The sequence below is a fragment of the Accipiter gentilis genome, chromosome 9 (assembly GCF_929443795.1).
Source record: "Accipiter gentilis chromosome 9, bAccGen1.1, whole genome shotgun sequence".
Lineage (NCBI taxonomy): Eukaryota > Metazoa > Chordata > Aves > Accipitriformes > Accipitridae > Astur > Astur gentilis.
In genome coordinates, this window is record NC_064888.1 from 12,658,450 (window position 1) to 12,678,890 (window position 20,441).

Sequence of the window (20,441 nt, forward strand, 5' to 3'; positions counted from 1 at the left end):
ACAATCTACAGTTAAAGTTATTCTCCACTCTGGCTATCCTGAAAAGTTTCCTATGGCTGAAATCCTTAGGAGTCAGTACCTGTATCTAATTTTTAACTTGGATCCAAATAAGGCAAAATTATTCCTGCCTTAAATTCTTTAGTGATTGACCTTAAATTTAAAGGAAGACTAATGGTGAATTGAAGTAGTTTGAATTTTGTATTGATAGAAGACAATACTGATTATTGTTATCACCTTACTGTTTGAAAATATTGCACCAGATTGCCTGTCAACTTCATCTTCTGACTCTTGTCTGCCTGCAGGCCTATTGCGGCTTCTTTCGACCCAATGTTCCACCTCAGCATCTCTCTGCAATAGCCACAGGAAACTGGGGATGTGGTGCCTTTGGAGGGGACTCCCGATTAAAAGGTAAATTGTAGCAATTCATTAATGTCCAAATGAACCAAATAAATTTTAATTCTTTCCCTTTTTGTTGTTGTTGTTCAAGTACATTTTTTTGTTTTCTTCAAATTAATACATTTTAGCCAAGATTTGGAATAGTAGTTACACTCTCCACAGAACTGGTTCATTAGCTTTGATCTTGAGGCCACGAGTATTGTGGCCTTAAACAATAAAAATGCACACTGCTTTTATATGCTATTTTCAGTTGAAAGTTTGAGGTAAGTACATTATGGTGAAATGCTGGGTTTACAAGGACCTGAAACCTTCAAAAGCATGAACATGCAATATTAGTTCACAAAAGAACATGTTCATTGCAGTTCTCAGTCATATAAATCAGTTGACCTTTCTGGACCAGCCTTTTCAGATTATGCCTAAAATTCATATCTCTGCAAAGCTGGCTTAAAATACCTGGTAATTTGCAAGGCTTCACAAACTTGCTGGCAATGCTTAATTTTTAGTTTTGCTCCTTAATATATTGCTGTATGCCGGAGAGGTTTCCAGTCACTCAGACATGCTTCTTTCTTTCCTGACTTGTCTGCTATATCACTCACTTTCTCATGTTCTTTTATTTTTAATTAGAGTATTTATAATGCAGCAAATAACACATGCCTACATTCATTTAAGACTTTTTCCCATCAAGCCAAGAACTGATGGATCCTGACATTTAAATTGGTTTCCTGATTCATATAGTTCTAAGTAGAAATTTACATTTTGTTGTTTTCAAACATTTGGATGGTATTTAACATTTGCTTTTCTGCACAGCTTTAGGTAGTTATATTAAGACAAACAATCACCAGACTACCAGCTTCATTAATTTTCTTTCTTAATGTGTTTTATTCATTGAGCATCTATTTTTTCCTCAATGCTCATTGATTTCCTGACAGTTGTTTTTTGATTTCCATTAGATAAAATGGGCTGCCTAGTGCAGATCATCAATATCAGAGGTAGTATGTACTGCAGGATCTGACCATATTTGATTATGTTAGGAAGGTTTAATAAATGTTTTGATCTGCATAAGGCCTCCTCTTGGATCTGAACTGTAATATTGCATGTATATTTTTTTAACACACGGCTTTCTGATAAAAATGTGGCTCATCTGATCTAAGCCATTATTTGTTCAACACTGGATGTGACTTTTATAATAGGGATTGCTCACTGCAGTGCTTTACTTCCTCTCCCCATTGGTCGGAGCTCAAAACTGAAGCATAATGACAAAGACCACCAGAGCTGAGTCTATTTGGTGAGGTAGCCCATAAGAAAAGTCTTTGATGTAGACAAAGAAATGAGCCATGAGATGTGGTGCTTTGTAACTTGGATATGAACTCTGGCCAGAACAAGAGCATGTAAAGTGTTGAACAATGTCTCAGTTTTATTTTAACTTAATGTTTTAGTTTGAGCTCTCATTTATGTAACTTTTGCTCTGGTTTTGGATCAACCTTATTTCACACACACACACACACACACACACACACCCCCCAAGTCTGCAAGAGTTAGCACTTAACAGCAAGTTACAGCACTGCTGCTGTTGTGAAAAATTCATCTAAATCTATGTGTGTACTCTCAAGTCTTCTCCTGTTCTTTGGCAGACCTTACAAAGACAGGCATTGGTTTAACTTGCACTTAAGTTACTCTTGTTGTAAACTCAGCTTAATTTCTTAGCTGACTCTGAAAAACAATACTTGATAAAGAGAATTAAATGACAGTGATATGCTATGGGATATGGAGCTAGTCTTTTAGTATGTGAAGTTTTTCTCTGAGCTGATGCTGACTAGAAACAAGATGGCTTCATTCTTTATTTTTGTAAACTAAGAGCTACTAAAAGAGTACAGTAGTTTGTCATGTGTGGTTTTGTCAGAATAGAGTTGCATTTGATGTGTGATAACCATATGACGTCTCTTCTAGTTCACAGATACTCCCTGCACAGTCATAAATGCTAAAGGTGTTTCTCTCTTTTGTTCTTAAATGCTGTATAGGGTTATTCTGAACTGCAAATTCTCTCAGTGGTTTCATTTCATTATAAGCAAATTTCTTACACCGGGGAATAATCTTTTACACTTCATAGGGAGTCATAAATTCTTCATTTCTGAGTATGTTTTAGAAAACTCTGAGATTATCAGTATCACAGTTTCACTGAACCCAAATAAATAGCTTTTGTTGACTACACAGGCTTGACAGTGTATTGCAATGACAAAATAATTTTCATAGTTTAAAAACTTGCTTTTTCATTTAATGTTCTTAAATATACACCCTTGTCCTTTCAGAAGTAGTATTTGGATCTGTAACAAAGACTTCAGAACCACCAAAGTAATTGATATAATTGGATATAACTGGATAAGTTCCATAATGCATTATGATATTTTGCCATGATTTTTTTTTTAGTCATGAATTAGAGGTGCATGATTGTGTATAAAATATGGTTTCATTCAAGGTCACAGATGATGTGAAAAGTAAAGTTGTCTTAAGGGAGGAAAAAAATAATCTGGCTTTATAAATTAAAGACCTGGTACGTAAACAAGCCAGATTCCAGTTAAGTTAGGGGTATTTCCACAAAATTTTACTATAAACTTAAGACTTTCAATACTGAAAAAAGTATGTTTATGTAATTGGGAGAAGTTGGAAGATCTTGTCTTGCTGTTCAAACCAGAGGATAATTTAACAATTACTAGCTGCAGGGGCTCTCTGCAACTGTCTAAAGATTGGAAAAGTGTTGTTTTATTGAAAATGCAAAGGAGATGATCTGATAAGGCTTCTCATAAATACATAAATTTAACTCCTAATGATTGTGAGAAAGTACTGTTTAGCTGAATTGGCCTTCTTATTTATCTGAGAAAATGAAGTTCAATAGGAAGACTGCTGTCAGCTGTAAAAAGACCCTTGTAGGATTAGTGGAAGGAGAGAAAAGCATGCATCTTGCCTCATGTCAATGCGTGCGATATCAAGGTGCTACTGCGGTTCTGAACTTACACAATAGGCACTGACACGAGGAGTATGGGGCGTTTCGCCCAGTGTCGCGTTGCTGCACCTGCAGTAGAGGAGTTCCGCTCTGCTTGCCCCTGCGGTGTCTCTGGTGCCGCTTGCCTCGCGCCGATCTCTGGACTTTGGCTGCACTGTTGCAAGGGTACTGCAGGAGAGGAGTCCCTGGTGATAACATCCTTCCCTCTGGGTAAAAGGGATTGAAAGCGTGTAGTGCCTGTGAGGATAGCTGGTCCCTAGAGGGATTTGTATTATGCTTCTACCACCCTCACTGGGTGGTAGAAGAAGGTATGTCAGCACAGCCATCCCTTCAGGTGTGAGTCTCGAAGAGTTAAATGGGCTCACATCAGCTGGGTGCATGGGGCAAGACAGCCCAGATCCCTCCAGACCCCTGCACCACAGGCTCTATTGCTCTTCATGTGATGCTCCTTTCTGTATCAGTGTCTTGGTTTAACCCCAGCCAGCAAATAAGCACTATGCAGCTGCTCACTCACTTCCCCCCCCTCCCCAGTGAGATGGGGGAGAGAACTGGAAGGAAAAAGTTAAAACTTCTGGGTTGAGATAAGAACAGTTTAATAGAACAGAAAGGAAGAAAATAATAATGATAGTAATAACAATAATGAAATGACAACAATAATAATAATAATAAAAGAATTGGAATATACAAAACAAGTGATGCACAATGCAATTGCTCACCACTCACCGACCGATGCCCAGTTAGTTCCTGAGCAGTGATCCACCCTGCCCCAGCCAACTCTCCCCAGTGTATATACTGGGCATGATGTCACATGGTATGGAATACCCCTTTGGCCAGTTTGGGTCAGCTGCCCCGGCTGTGTCCCCTCCCAACTTCTTGTGCCCCTCCAGCCTGCTCGCTGGCTGGGCATGAGAAGCTGAAAAATCCTTGATTCAGTCTAAACATTAGTTAGCAACAACTGAAAACATCAGTGTGTTATCAACATTCTTCTCATACTGAATCCAAAACATAACGCTATACCAGATACTAGAAAGAAAATTAACTCTATCCCGGCCGAAACCAGGACAATCAGTAGCATGGAAATTTCACATGGTATTGTATATCATTAATGCCCAGAAGATTGTGAAGCCTGATTCTTGACAGAAATTTTTGACCCTCGTTTCATAAGGTCTATAGCAATTCAAAATAAACAGTAGGATATTTTTAATAACTTCTGTAAAATGAAACTGCATTGTTTGTTTGGAATGAATAATAAGATTCATTAGGTTCTGTTCCCCTATGCAAGCTAGTTAATTAGACCCTTTAAAAGCTGAACTACTGAAGCTTTACCAAATCCACAGCTGGTTCAGTAGTTTAATTAAAATATCATTCCCAGATTGAGATTAATTTCACATGTGAATCATGTAATTTATAATTTTAGCTATGGGTTTACAAGAGGTTTTTTTGATTAAAGAATGCAGCATTTTATTAGGTCTCTGTTTAAAAATGTGAAAGATTCTTGAGCTGAGCTATGAACAGCTTTCTATTTAGTTTCCAGTAGCAGGTGGTAATGCAGTACGTATGCTATTTTACTTAAAATTAATCTTTACAAAGACAATATTAATCACATTTTAATTAACTCTACTTACTGGGTGGAAAAGGAAAGAATTAATATCAGAACTGCACCCATAGGCTCTGAAATAAGACAAGCTGCAATAGAATAAATCGTTGCTGGGGTCCATTATTTGGACTGTTGTAACATTACCTGAAATGAATGTGTGATTGATTGCATGCATCTGTGACACCCCAGCCTCACAGTACTGGTTGGTGAAAAAGCTGCACTCTTGTAATAGTTTGGTGCTACCTAAAAGGGTCCTGGTTTTTCTTCTCCCCTTCCCTGTTCTTGGCTGTATGGTCTGGTGGGTGCCCTCCCTTAGATCAGTTCTGGCTTTTAGCAAACCCTTCACTCAGCCAATTCAACTGCAGATCTAGCAGAAAACAGTTAGCTTTTATTCTTTTGCCATATAAATTTTCTGCCAGGTTGGTGAATGGAGTTGGCTCAGTGAGATGTCTGATGAGCACCTGAGAGCTGCAGAAAAGTCAGGAGGTGGGTGAGAAGGGAGAATATGTAGCTGCACCAGAGCCGCTTTCTCCAGTTGCAGTGGGTCATTGGCTTGGCTCAGCTGGACCACTGATCAGTGCCCCAGATGATTTCTCAAGATGAGTCTTCAAAAATCTGTTTCCAAGATAGGAAGCATTCTTCTTTCTTTTCCATATAGGAAAACAAAGTCTGTCTATTTTGTAAAGTTAGCCATTGACAGAACTTGGGGATGCAGCTTGGTCCAGCGAGTTTGACATGAAGCTGGAAGCTGAGTAACCTCAATTGCATTCTTGGCATTGCTACTCGCTTTTTGTAGGTCAGAACGAGACATCATATTCCATGCTGCATGCTTCTATTATAGGTAAGATGGACACTTTAAATTGCGCAGTAAGAGGCTGCAGAACCATAGATCTGGCAGCTAAAAGTTGGGTCAGCTCCTGCTTTGTGTAGCTTACCTAGTGAAAGGGTTGGCTCCATTCCTTCTGAAGGGTGTTAGAGAATGGAAATTGCGACGTGCTAATGGATGCTTTTTACCCTACTATTTGTGACCCGATGCAAGCAGCTTAAACCAGGATGTAAGATGGTGCTGTCGTCTTAGGCTGTTGCACACATTTATTGGATAACTAATGGTTGCATGTTGCTTGGGGGTGGATACAGACCAAAAACCCCTTTGATTTTTAAGCACATTGTTTATCTGGAAAGTAAGGGTCGTTGTCACTAGTGACTCCAGCAGAACACTTCAACATTCCTGAGCTGCAGTGCCCAGTATTCTTTGTTTTAAAAGTGGAAGTAATACTTACCCACCTATTGTTCATACTGCCGGTGGTGTGATTATTTGCTGTAAACTTGGGCTGTATTTTTCCCTTCAGCAAATTGTTTTATCCTGTATGCATGTGAGTAATCTTTTTTGTTGTTTCAGCCTTAATACAGATACTGGCAGCTGCTGAGGCTGGACGTGATGTTGTTTATTTTACCTTTGGAGATGTGGAGCTGATGCGAGATATTTACAGCATGCACACTTTTCTCTGTGAGAAGGGCCAAACTATTGGTGAGCATAAAGAAATCTTTTCATGCAGCAAAGAGACTTAACCATCTCTTTAAGTAGAAATTGTCCAATAAGAATTACTGTCATCAAGTCCTGAACACAAGCAAATGGGTCTCGGTTTATTTGTACCTGTTTCCAGAGTACGGAGCTCTTCTGAGTCAGGGTCCACTGTGCAGTGTTAATCTGTTAGAAGACTTCTAGAATCCTTTTCTAATTCACTTGGGAGTTATGCTCCAGAATTTGGAAAATAGAGATACATGTGGTAGACAGAAGGTTTGCAAAAGTTTTTAATATAACTCAAAATGCTTTAAAAAGGGAAAATCTGCTTACGCATTCTTAATACAGATTTGTCTTATAGTGGTTCTGGCTTGATCCTGCAAGATGTGGTCAGATGTGTTATGCAGTAGCAACACAAGAAAAGCAATGTATCCATTGCCCCACTATAACTGTCAAATGTCTTTAATTTCTGGGACAGAAGCACAAATCTAGGTAATGGGCAATACACTTTTAAGTAACACATATGCAAGCCTAACGTTCAGATAGCTTGTGCAGAAAGCTCAGCAGGAAGTTGAGGGAGCTCACTCTATGTTTTGAACAAACTTGGAAACAGTTACATTCCCCTCATACAGTTGTCTACCTCCTCTTTCACTGCTCATTTAAAGAGATGCTCCTAGCCACTATCTCAGTGTGAGTGTGCATTTCTAGTCTTCATTTGCAATCATACATTCTTCATATGGCATGATCTTACATGGGTTTTATTTCTTTTTATTTTTAAGGGGACATTTATAGGCTGTTACTGAGATATTACAACGAAGAATGCAGAAGCTGTTCTACTTCAGGACCAGATGTCAAGCTGTACTCTTTCATGTACAACACCATTGAGTCCTATGCAGATTCTACTGATGATGATGATGAAGAAAAAGGGTTGTGCTTCGAGGATTGAAATAAATTTGTTCGACCAGAATATTGTTCGTCTCCTCCCACTGGTATATTGTGTGAATTGCTGGGTATAATGTATGAATTGGCTTAACTTAATATATATTGACTGCATTGGTAGTTATGTATAACACCCAAACAAAAAAAACCACCTTTGAGAGACGAGATTTTTTTTGTTTGATGGTTTTGTACGTGAAAACCTTGTTCATATGTGTACAGAAAAGATTTCTTTGGTAAATCTGGTTTGCATTATACCTTGTTAAGCAGGATTTTTTGGTACACATTTGTACTTCAGTCAAGAGATTGCTGAAAGACTTTAGAAGATTTCTCTACACTCCTTTGCCTTTATTTTTCAGAGATCTTACTTAGATTTCTCATGTAAGCTTAGTGCTGGAGTACAGGCAGCCATGTAACTCTGGGGATGATTTTAGAGAGAAGGGTTGTAATGATCGTTTTTACTGAAAATTGTCGTAATTTGATTACCTCCTTAAGACTGCCACGGTACCTTCATTGTTCTTACCAACTTTTTCATTCATTTAACTTAAAATGTCCTGGTTTAAATCTATTTTTTTAATAAATGGTTAAAAATGGGAAGATACTGGGGGAGCTATAATGCATTTCACAACTGCATTGTCTTTATCAAATCAGACACAAAAGCTAGCATGAAGAAGTAGAGAAAAAACAAAGTATGGGAGGGTGGGAAAATGAGAAATGTGACCAAAGTTAGCAGAGGGAAACATTTTCACCTGACACTCTTCAATACCATTTTGCTGGTGCTACCTGTTACAACGTTGAACAAGGTCTTAGATGCGTTAGTATATTTGGAGTTTCTCAAGGTTCACTGTTGTTGGCGATATCATTTGAATTGAGGTCTGCTCGTTGTGTTTATATTGTCATATCAGTTCTCCTTTATCACAGTACGCGTATATGTGAGTATAAGATCCCCATGGGATAACGTGAGTGAGGAAATGGAAATCACTTACATATCAGTGGGAGGAAAGTCTGCAGGATACAGATAAGAACATGAGGTCTTGTTAGGAGTTTGTGCCTGTGTCTTTTTAGGCATGGGAATAATAACAATGAAAAGAGGGCAAAAGATGTGTAAAAACTGTGCTATTACTATCTCTGTGAATACCAAATTAGTGTTGCTTTAGTACATTAATAGTTTACACAAAGCTGCAGATACATCTGTGATAAAACTTTTCCAGGTCTATGTACTATGTACAATCCAATGAAATGTTTGTCTATTAGTAGTTTAAACCCAGCTTAAGTTTAAGCCCAAATTGCTACGTTTAGCCTCTTCTGTGTTAGATTTTCTGGTCTGTCATGGTTGCTATTACAAGTTTAGTAATACAAGTAAAAACTGCAGCAGGAAATGTGAACTAGGGCTCTAATATCAACAAATCCTGTCGGCTAATGTCAGACATAAACCTCTCCAAGCCTGAAACATAACATGGTAATTAAATGCTGGAAGCTGTTGGCAGTCTGGCTTACAATAAAGCACTTGCTGCTTGAGCTGCTCTGGTGGAAGCAATAGCAAAGGGGTTGGGTTGTTTATAAACACCTTCAGAGTGCTGCACCTTTGCATTAATGCTAAGTAGGCAGCTTGGAAGCGTGTTGCTTGGAAGGTGACAGACAACAGCAGTTCAAGGGTTTCTTTCTATTCCTCCCACCAACTGTAGTTTTCTCCACCCCCATCCATTATAAGGAAAAGATTTGGGCTAGAATTTCAGGCCTCTTTCTGTGTTTGCAACCTGCGTCCTCAGAGTTAGCGGAAATCTTTTCTCCTGTTCCTGGTGTTTCAGTGTTGGCTCGGATTCTGGCAACAGGCATAACAGTGTTTTACAATAAGCTCTTACTTGGGCATTTAGGTTCAACTACGATAGTGCTTCTAGATGCGTTGTTGATGATAAATGTACCCTGTTAATTAAGACAAGTCGTTCTTCACCTTACACTCAGGATTTCTTATAGAAAAGGTGAACAGAATTTGTTCCTAAACAACTAGAAGAAAATACAGCAAAAATCTTTAGGTGGCTAGATATGACCTCCCCTTTATTGTAAATAAATGCACCTTTATTAGTGCAATATTAATTTTCATTGTAAGGGCAAGTGATTGGTCAGGTATAAAAAATGTACCAAAACAAGATGGCATAAGACTCTGCTTCGACTCTAGAAACAGAAAAATATATTTAATGTTGGAAAGATTCTCTGAAAATCATGTTATAGGGTATCCAGTTAAGAGAATTTTTGCAGTGTCAGATGTTTCCAGGATAATCCTAGTCATTTTATGCAGTCTGTATTTTCACTGATATCTGAGAATTTTCTAATATGGGGAAGAATGCCTTTTATTTCTTTAGGATATGTTTACCATACTTTTATTATCCCCCCCCCCCCCCCCCCCATGAAATATGGTTGTACAGACAGGAGAAAAGGAAAGTAATAACTCATTTTCTGCTTAATGTGTCATCTAAATAAGAGTGATATATCCTGCATTCTACTGTGTGTCCCTGATCTCGTAAAGGGCAATGCGGTAAGAACACTTTGAATATGACTTTGATCACAGACAGGCTGAAGATTATATTTTTCTTTATTGTTTTGGAGGGGTTTTTAAAGCAAAATAGCCCAGAGTTAACAAATTATCAACTGTGTTACATTCCCATGAATTTCTAATTCAATAAAAAGCTAAACTGCCCAGAATGCTGCATGTGGAAGCAGGAATTTTGCATCAGCCCAATACGTGCTCTGCATCTTTCTTTCTTTTTCCCTCCACCCACCGCTCTCCATTTATAAACTACCTGAAACGTTTTCTTTAGCTAGAGATGCCTTTTGGTGCTCTGTTTGAACTAGCATGGAATGGAGATGTCAATGACCTCTTTGTGCAGCCTAGTAAGCTTCAGTTTCACTCTTCCAGAAACCTGTTTATGGAGTATTCCATTTTGGGGGGTTTTTTTTGTTACTTTAGGGATGTTTGCTATATGATTTCAAATAAAAATAAACTTCCTACCAAAACTTTTGTTTTATACTTTCTAGCAGCTAAATCGAATGCTTAATATGAAACGACAACAAGCAGTCATGTAGATTGCAATGTCGCCTCATGGTCAAGTTTGGTGTCGGAGCACTTCTGTTGTTTTACAGCTCTTGCACCTAAGTTCCTCAGTTTTGAGGTGTTCTTATCTAATGATGAGTACCCATTACTGTATATATTAATTTATAAACTGTTGAAGTGTTCCTGACGTTCTTCTAAACTTACAGTTTATGCACCATTATATTATATTGATTTTTCTGGATCTGTATGCTACTGTTTACATGATTTTGTAGGAATACGATTAAAAAATTCTGACTGAAGCAATATCGTGTGCTTTGTCTCATAATACACTTTCCAGGACAGAGAAATTGCAGCACATTTGAATGTACATGACACAATACAACAGATAGTTCTAGCAGTAAATTTAATAATGCAAGTATTTTGACACATAAAATATAGCCAAGTAATTTATTCTTACTGTACAATATTGTAGCGGTTGCTCCCGTCTGCGTAGCAATGTAAAAAGGAAGTACCTACTGTAAATTGGAAGGGTCTTAGCATGAGTGTAAAATTTCATATGGGTATATGGCCATATGCAGACATTTCAATGTTAATTTCCAATTTGCTTTTGGTAAGCAAGTAAGTGTTTGATTATTCTTTGAACTTCATGAAGGAAATACAACTAAATAAAAGCAAATAAAACCCTGAAAAGATATAAATAATGAACACGTTGCATAAATGTTTACATGGTTTGTAAAAGTGAGACTGATATCCTTCTAAATGAAGAGATTTAGAACTGTTTTTCAAAAATCTTGTTTTAAGCCAGTAAGGAACTCGGTTTTTTAGCAATACGGAAAATTAGGATAAAATACAATTTCTGATTGCTCCTAAGGTTTTAGACGTAGCCAGGCTTTTTAAAGTTTGCCGTGTTAATGCTAAAGGATTTAGTCTGTAGCCCAGCAGTGCCAGTAACGAAGACGTTGACCAGCAGGCTCATCCACCAAAGCAGGAGTGCGCAGCTTGCTCGTGCTGAGCAGGGGTGCCCTGTGCAACGCGCTCGCTAGCTGCTGCACGCCAGCTCTCGGTGCATCCCCAAGCGTGGTTTGTCATTCCTGCTTTTAGAGTTAACGCTTCTCATGTAAACAGCCAAAATGCTATCGCTCTCTCTGAGAGGCGTTTGGGTAAGTGTTGGATAATCTGGAGACGACGGACTGCTGGTAGCGTGACGGCTGGGTAGAGAAGGGTTGATGCCCTTCATGTTGTATCCGGTAAATCCCAGGTGATGGGGAAGCAGGAGAAGGCGCTCATGTTCTCTGCTGCTGCAGTGGGGAAGCAGCTGCCAGTCTTTCGTGTCCCAAGCTGTCACTGATCTAACTGTAATCAGCAAACACCCTGGGGAATGTGCTTTATTCATTCTTAAAAGCAACTGGAGCCTGTGGAGGTAACTCCTTAGGGGATAAAGCACAACTGCAAGGGCTGCTTCCCCATGGGCTTTTCCAATTTTTCTTCGTTGCAAACCATTGGCTTCCCACCTCTGTCAGTACTTGGATAGAAGAGTCCCAGACAACTGAATTTCACAACTTTTGGCATTTACATTCCGGTCTGCGTCCTCTCAGCCTAAGCAGCTTTCTATGACAGAAGGATGGACAGATGGATGTCAGACCTTGGGATACCAAAAGCTGTTACAAACTCTGCAAGGTTCACCGATGTGTTTGTGTATTAGCCAGTGTAGGGTGATGTAATACTTGCTCTGGATGGATGACTGGCAGTTTTTTCCTTTTTTTTTTTTTTTTTTTTTAAAACCTGCAAAAAGTCTCCTTTCACTATTTTGTGGTATATTTTTGACAAGAGTGAGAACATCCGTAAAATCATGGGAACTGCAAGATGCTACCGCTGTCTGAAGTTGGTGGGGGTTTTTAACTACAAATTGAGTATTTATGATCTTGTTTTGTGCTAACAGTGTTTCATGCTCGTTTATCATTGCTTAAGTGAGTGTGACCTGGAAGCTGCATAGGAGGTATCTGTCACTGATAACTCCATTACAGCAATACCATCAATTTCTGCTCAACTGAGCTGTCAGCTGGGGTTACGTTACATGGTTCTGGGAAGTGGCACTTCGTCCGCAGTTAAAAGAAGTGCTGGTGTGTTCCACGTCCTCTCGGCAGTGCTGTGGTACACTGTTAGAGTTGCAGATATGTTTCCTAGCTAGTTGAGATATATATATTGCAGAAGCTTAAAGGAGCTGTCACAAACTACGAGGAGTGCGGATCATTAATACACGGATAATCAACTGTATATCTAGCAAGCAGAGTGCGGTGGAACCTGTGCACGATAGAGAGATTGCACTGTCTTTACAATCTGCCTGTGCTTGCCGGCTGTCTGGGATCCGCAGTTCACACACCTCAGCCTTCAGAGTCAGCTCTTCTCTCGATCAAATGGAAAACAGGTTGCACTGAAAATCCTTTCCATAGCTTACCTGCCTAACAACAACAAGAAAAAGACAGGGGGTTGTGTTTTGGTTTGGTTTGGGTTTTTTAATGGTAAATTGAACAGGCAATATTAAAAATGGGAGATCTGTTGTCCCTTTTTTTTTTTTTTTTCCTTGTGGAGTATCTAAGAGGACTACTTTGATGTTAAGTTTTCAGAGCAATGGAATGCAACAAGGGGATTTCTTCACTGGATGTAAAATGGTAAAAGCATGCCTGATTAGGTAAACATTATGAAAAGACCCAACTCCTCTTTCTGCCCGAGTGGTAAATGTTGGTTTGTGTAAATCTCCTCTTGGAGAATTCACATAGCAGGTAGCTACCTACTCACCCTGTACCGAACTTTCCACAGACACTTCGTCTGCCCTGTTCTCAGTTATAGTCACATGGAAGGCCCAGTTCAGTGATGGCTTTGTTTTGTTCCTTGAAGAGCTGCTTTCTGCAACTGCTTGGAATTCTTATACCTACTATAACTGCCTCCTTTTGCAGTTAACATTATCAAAGTGAGATTCTGCGCAGATAAAAAACTGTATTTGCTAAGTAGGAAGAGAGTAAAAAACCAGTGGAGCAAGTTTGGTTTTGAAGTCCGTGTTACCAAGAAATAGAACGTAATGCCACACAAGATGCTACCAGTTTGGATGCAATACATACATACAGGTATTAGCATATAATTACTGTGCCTACACAAATGTTGAACTTTGGTTCTGAAAGCATTTTTGTAGGAAGATAGTTAGGAGAAATTGTAAACTGTTTGTTTTAGTCTATCTTTATGTTGTCACTTTTTTAATACATCTGACCTTTGCTAAAGGTTAAAGGCATTATTGGTATTTTCACCTGGAAGTACAATGTTTTCTAGCTTTTGTGTAAACTCTAATTTACATTAGGAACAATGGCTGGAGCATGTGAGAAATTAAACGTCTGTAAATCCTGGCTGGATGTGCTTTGTAATGGCTATTGAGCACCCGACATCTCCTTTTCAGGGTGGAGGGGTGTGTTAAGAGGCAAATGGGGAAAGCTGCAATCTTTTAACCTGTCTTTTACACTCACTTTATGGAGATAGAAAATTTTTTTCGTTGTTGGGTAACAGTGAAGTTTATTCTCAGAAATTGCTAATAGTACCTGTTAAAAACAAACCAAACCAGGAAAACAAAGGCAGAATCAGGGGTAAACTGCAACGTTTTCAGATTTATTTCAGGAATCTGCTATAGTCATGCTTTCCAAATAAAATACTTAAGATTCTCTCAGCAACCATTAGTAAGACCAGTTATAGGGGAGGAGTTTTTTTCTGATTAGCCTTTACTTTCCAAGTTTGCAGGTGTTTGCAAAGAGGGCAGAAAACAGTTCAGGGAGGCAACTGATTTTTGTTTCTGTATTCCCCTTTGGTGGGTTGCCATCTCCCACATGTTGGTGACCAAGAAGAAATACTTGTATGGGTTTCCTTAGGTGCCTGTTTTTTGATTAATGTTTTTCATTCGTGAAAGACTGTCCTGACTGGATGCTGATAGTAGTCTTGCTTTGCTTACAGGACGGGGGGGGAGCGATGTTTTCCTGAAAACAGCGATGTGAGCTCTGACTGTGTTCAGGGAAGTTGCGTTCATTTTGGAGCTCAGTGGAGAAATGACAAGTGTAAGCACCTTACAAGGCCAGAACGTTGCAACTTTAGAATTGGGAATAAGAAATTAATGGAAAATTTTCTCCAGGCTGCCTCGTTAGGTCAAGTGGTTTTGCTTGGTGTAGCTGAACACCAGAAAGTAGGTTTTCAGTGCAGTATTTCCATGGGCTTGTGCATCTTCATCAGTAACAAAGTTCCCGTGTTAATGGTCCTGAGTAGCTGCTGTCCCCTTTTGTAATTAATCTTCAGTAACCGGGCAAGTGAGAAACTTGTCTCCGTGCGTAGGGAAGGCAGGGTGTCCCCTCTGGCATGTATTGGCTTTGCAGGACTGACAAGGATGAAACGCACTATCGAGATCTTTTCCCATTGCAGGAATTTGACCTGCTCCACTCGTAAAGGAAATTCATTTGTTGAATTAACCTGTTGTGCTAGTTCCACATCAGGTGTTACCTGCAAAGGGACACTTGGGAGAGTTCATGATCTTGAACTATGACATTAGTGTGGATTATCACTAAGCAGAAAGAAGCTTTGTTTACTCGCATTTAAAAGCACAGGAAGCTAAATCAAAGCAATTAATTTTGAGGAGTGCCCACTTAAGATTTAAATGTAGTTTATGTCATCTGCTTTAGAGATGCTTCAGAAGAACCTTCCTCCGTGGCTTTGTGTCAACGAGGACGTTGCTCCTCTGCGCGTGTACACTGGGCTTTCGGCTGGAAGTTGAAGGGAAGTGCTGAAACTGCTAATTTCTTCCATTCGTCAAAGCATCTTGGCACACCAGACACAATACAGTTATTGTATATATCAAAGTATTCACCATGGCACAAAGTTAATTTTGCTAATGTTTGAAGAGTTACCTTTTCAAAATCAAAGGTTAAGAAAATTGCTTTGAATAGCTAAATCCTGTTATTGAATAATGACAAGATTTTCCTTAATGTACTAGGAATTGATTGGATCTAAACCAAAATGTCATCGAAATAAATTTAGGTAATTGTAAGTGTTTCACACCCTTTTATATAAAGGATAAGGTCCTAAAAAAATTGTATTTTCAAATCCAGAGCTAAGTCTATGCTCTAATGCTATAAATGTCTGCATTGTAAGGTAATTATCTTGTTGCAGTTTTAAGTCATTATTTCGCCTATTGCCTGAGGGATTTTACAGCAGAGCAGTATTAATAAGATGCCAGGAGTACAAATTTCATAACTTAATCTCTGTCATAAGCTGAACTCATATAAACAAAATGGCATTTTCATTCATAATTACTTGACCTGTGGCAAATGTGGGTCAGGAATGAAGGGATGTTTGATCTTACATTCTGTGGAAAATCAAAACTTTTGCATTTTCAGGAGAAAGGTAAAAAAAAAAAAAAAAAAAAAAAAAATCAGTTTCTTCTGGGCAAGGATTGAACATACTATAACTCTGAGAAAAGGAGGCTTCTAATTCTTCCACATTGTAAATCTCAGGTAAGTGGCATTTAGAGTTTACTGTTGGTGATGACAACTCCCTGAGTGTTCATGATGAAAAAAAAGACCTACTGATTGATTGAGTCCACCCCTCCCTCATTCCGCCAACTCCCTGTACACAAAAAGTCGCAGCCAAATCCAGCAGATTAAATTTAAAATGCAACAGATCTGGAGTTTTTTTTTCCGTATGTGAAACTGGACCATTTGATTGCAGGCAATCATGAAGACTAGATGTTTTTAATGACAACTAAGTACCTCCTAAAGTCATCTGACTGCAGCATCGGGCGCTCTAAATCTTTTGACTGACTTTTTGTTTTGTTTTTTAAAGTTTTTGAAGTGTTAAAATTATTTGTCAGTCGTTGGCATGAGAGCTGGAAACACTCAGCTGAACCTGCACGTTCTGCGTGGCAGTTTTGGAAGGGTTTTGTTACCCTGACTGACAGCAGGAACCTCCTTTGCCTGCTAGGAAAGGTTTTAGCCCCATTAGTTTGAAGGGTTTCAAGGCTAATCAAATCCCTGTTTGCTTTAAACAAGCATCCCCCTCTTTTTGCCTCAAATCTTGATTACGTGTGACCTTCAGATAGCCTCAAAATGTTAATAAATTACTTTGAGATTGGTTTCTGCTACAGTCCAGTAGAAGCTCGTGACAGATCTGTGTAAAATTGTACCCATGAAAAATGTTTAGTCTATGACCAAAATAAGGCTTTGCTGTTCTGAAAATTCATGTGGCAACGACCCGACAGAGCTATGACTTACGGGAGTTAAATCCAACTTTGGATTCTGACGTCTAGCGATACTCGGCCAGAGCTTTACCGAATGGCATGCACAGGAACGTTGGGATCACAAAGACCAGCATCTTGAAACAACAAACGAGGCCAGGTATTCTCTGCCACCTTAATACCTCTCTAGGGCTGAGACACAACACAAGCAGCAACTGGTGGCCAAAGTATCCTAACGTTATATTTAGCAGTTTGTGTCTTAAAGCATTTCCAAATAGGAGTATTTGGAACATCCCCAGGTGGGGGAAATTCTCTGAAGCGGGCTGAGGGACAGGATGAGCCAGGAGGAGGTGAGGGACTCGTGCAGGTCCCCTGCTCGATCAGTGCCCAGCGGACACAGGCAGCACCTTTTCCTTACAGAGGCAAAACACACAAGTGCCACAACCCAGACCTGGTGGGTGAAACGCAGGTGTGTTTTGTCCTGTGCTTGAGAAGGTGTTAATTCCTTGCAGAAGCCTCTTTGTTTACCGAAGTGTTTGCTTTGTATCTCTGTTCTGGTCCGATGGCCTCACTGCTCCTCGGCGGTGTCTAGCCGATGATCTCAGCCTCAGCCCAAAAGGTTCACCCTGTCTGCAAGAGGAATCGTAATTCAGCCTCCCGGCTCGCTCCCGCTAAGCCCCTATGGCACGCAGAGCGCCTGTGCTGACAGCGTGTGCCAGCTACACTTAGTGGCTTTAGAGTATTGAGCGAACCGTCAGCTTCAAACTCATTTACTTAAGACTCGGGCTAATCACAGTCCCCAAAGTGACGTGCAATCCTGGATCTGCAGAGCCAGATCCTTCCCTGGCTACAATGTGCAAGGGTGGTAATGAGTGAGGATCGTGATTTGCTGGCTGGATTGAGTAAGAGATGACAGGTAGGATTTATTTCTCACTTTCCAAACACCTTTACAGGGTTTTCAATTTTTTTCTATAATTGGCTTCAGTGACAGCCTTCCACAGGCACTGTGCACATCCAGGGGAATGGGTCTATGCAGGAAAGGTCTGTTCGTTAAGGCAACGTCTGTAATTGCCTTAGGCTGCCGCAGCAATAGTGCTAAAACCCCAAACCTAGCACCGTTACAATCCAAGACTCATCTCGCTGTGGGTTCTGCCTTTCACTTAATGATGTTCTTCTTCATGTAGGGTACTGTGCATTGAAGGTGATACTATGATCAATCAGACTAGGATTTCATGCATCTCAGAATGCCTTAAAACGGAGCTGTAGCACTACTACTTTTGCGTTAGTGAAACAAGCACCATCCAGGCATCCGTTGGTAACTGACCTGCAGAGAAGACTAGAGAGCTGGACACGGTTATGGTGCTGCGTCCTGAGTGCCACAGCTGCCTCGTGTTAATAAGCATTAATACGATCCAATGAGCTTAGTTAGCATCGATGGGCGAGGACTTTGTAAAATAAGAGGACCTGTGTAATGCGACAGCCTGAACTGCGTAGCAATCTAGTCTGAAAGGAATTTAGAGCAAAGTTACAACAATTTATTCTGAGTTGATAAAACAAGCACAAAACAACGTGCTGGGGGTAAGTTTGGGGTAAGCTGTTGCATTTTTTCCTCTAACACCAACGCTATTTTTCTGAAAATCTGTTCAGTCATGTGGTGGCTGCTAATGGACGAACGGTCCACGTGAAGCATGAACAGTAAGCTCACCTTGGTAACTGAGACGCTCAGATTATTTTCTACTTTACTGGAGGACAATTGTATAGTAAAATATAGGCCACAAAAATTCAGGGAAGCGTAGACCTGTTTCAGCTGTGAACAAGAATCACTCTCTAATATTGTCCACCTGCATCCAGCACTGTGAATGTAATGTTTCCAAATGGTCACCATCAGGAAAATAAGAAATTACTGTTACTCTGCATGTAATAGATTTGATATTTACAGCCCACCCCAAGCCCTTGGATATTTTACATTAACACTTTCGCTGAAGGTCCCTTTGGCTCAGGCACCAGAGGAGAAGGGGTTGGGGGCTGCAAGAGGAAAGTGTTAGAAAGAAATTATGAAGTTTTAACTGTACAACAGGTTTGGAGAGCAGCTTCAAAGGATCCCATTAAAAAACAGATACGGTGCCAGAACAGAAGTAAACAGAAAAGCCTGTTTAGTTATTGCAGAATAACTCGGTAGGGACAGCGCATCTAAGGGAACTCTAGCTTTGAGGCACAACATGGTGTTGATTAGTGCAAATAAACCTCTCCAAGAGTCACCTTTCAGCAATTACAATCAGACATCACCACTGTGGCTTCAAAAGCTTCATTAGCAAACCTTACTCCCAGTGAGAGCTACAAACCTCAGATACCCCAGAAGTTTTAACTGATGGAGAACTGTCTTGCCTTATTTATTTTCTTCCAAATGAAAGACGTGGGAAGATAATTACACATTCCCTCATCAGGATAAATAGCATTAAAAGTCAAAATAGATCCTCCTGAAGAAAACACAGCCAGTGGTATAGACTAAGAGACGAGGATAATTTTCTAGTTGAGTATGATGAAGTCAGGGTACCTTGATGTTTTATTTTCACCTAAAAGGGCTAAAAAAATGCAGTGTGTTTTAGATGTAGCTAAAAGAAAGCTATCAAAACTAAAGAACTTTTTCTATTTTTGTTAGGATTCTCTTATAAAACACCAGCAAATCTTGAAAACAATTTTCTAGCAGTTTTCTCATAATCCACTAGTAAAATAGAAAAATTAGTATTTTCCATTATTTCTTGGTTAAGGAAAGGGCAGTTGGCAGTGCTTCCTTCCTTGTCAACATGCCAAATGCTGGCAGGCTTTTTTGCAGTGCCAGTGATCTACTTCCACAGTTAGTGAGAAAACTTCTTGCTGTTTCTCCTGCCAACGTACTAACTTCCCATTAAAATACTAGGACAAATTAAGTTTAGTGCTCTTGCTAATTTCAATGCGAATTCATTATTTGGCAGCTATAGTAAATGTTGTATGCCAGGGTTCCTCCCTAACCTACCTCTCTTGTTGACTCACTCGCTGTTTTGTATATGCTGTAGTTCTCTGTTTCCTCTGAGATTTTAATGATAATACAGTGAGATATCAGAGAAATAATTGCAGCAACAGTTGCTTTTGCTCTTGTAGTTGTAGTGGGCTAATTTAATAGGAAAGACTTGTGAAACAGCCAGGCAGAAGTTGTGTTTTCCTGACTGTCATTTGGGTCTATTGCCTAGCTTGTCTCCCTCTAACGGATCCGTGGCCAGACAAATGGGCTCCTGCAGTTTGATTCTACCCAGGAATATGTTTGGAGAATAAAGTCGCTTGAAAACAACCTGTTGGCCCGAATCAGTTGAAGAGCAATCTTCAGTGACCTTGGTCTTCCTGTAAAACACTCTGTACTTCTAAGCTACTGTTTTCTCCAGAGCAATACAGCCTGAAATTTTAGAATAGAGAATAATTAAAACCAAGATAGATGCTGTCCATATAAAACTATCGATATGAGTTTGTCTGTTGACCAAATAATGATTGCGTGCTTAACCTTAGATCTGACGTGACTACTGGTATGAATCATAGCTGCTTCAGTCAGGCCTGAAGGAACCTTGGAGGTCATCCAGGGCAACTCCTGCTCAAAGCAGGATCAACACTGGGGTCGGACCAGGGTGTTCAGGGCTTTGTTCAGTCAGGTCTCGAAGC

At 39.7% G+C, this 20,441-nt stretch overlaps 1 protein-coding gene across 5 annotated transcripts in view; it reads left to right on the forward strand.

Annotated features, from left to right (window-relative positions):
- PARG (poly(ADP-ribose) glycohydrolase) overlaps positions 1 to 9,853 on the forward strand; it is a 73,493-nt gene extending 63,640 nt beyond the window's left edge. For all 5 annotated transcript variants that reach the window (XM_049809684.1, XM_049809685.1, XM_049809688.1 and 2 more), the window contains 3 exons: positions 303 to 408; positions 6,391 to 6,519; positions 7,293 to 9,853. In XM_049809684.1, the coding sequence (XP_049665641.1) occupies positions 303 to 408; positions 6,391 to 6,519; positions 7,293 to 7,459 (402 nt within the window). In that variant the 3' untranslated portion in view covers positions 7,460 to 9,853. The remainder of the gene's footprint in view (positions 1 to 302; positions 409 to 6,390; positions 6,520 to 7,292) is intronic.
- Positions 9,854 to 20,441: the final 10,588 nt, after the last annotated feature.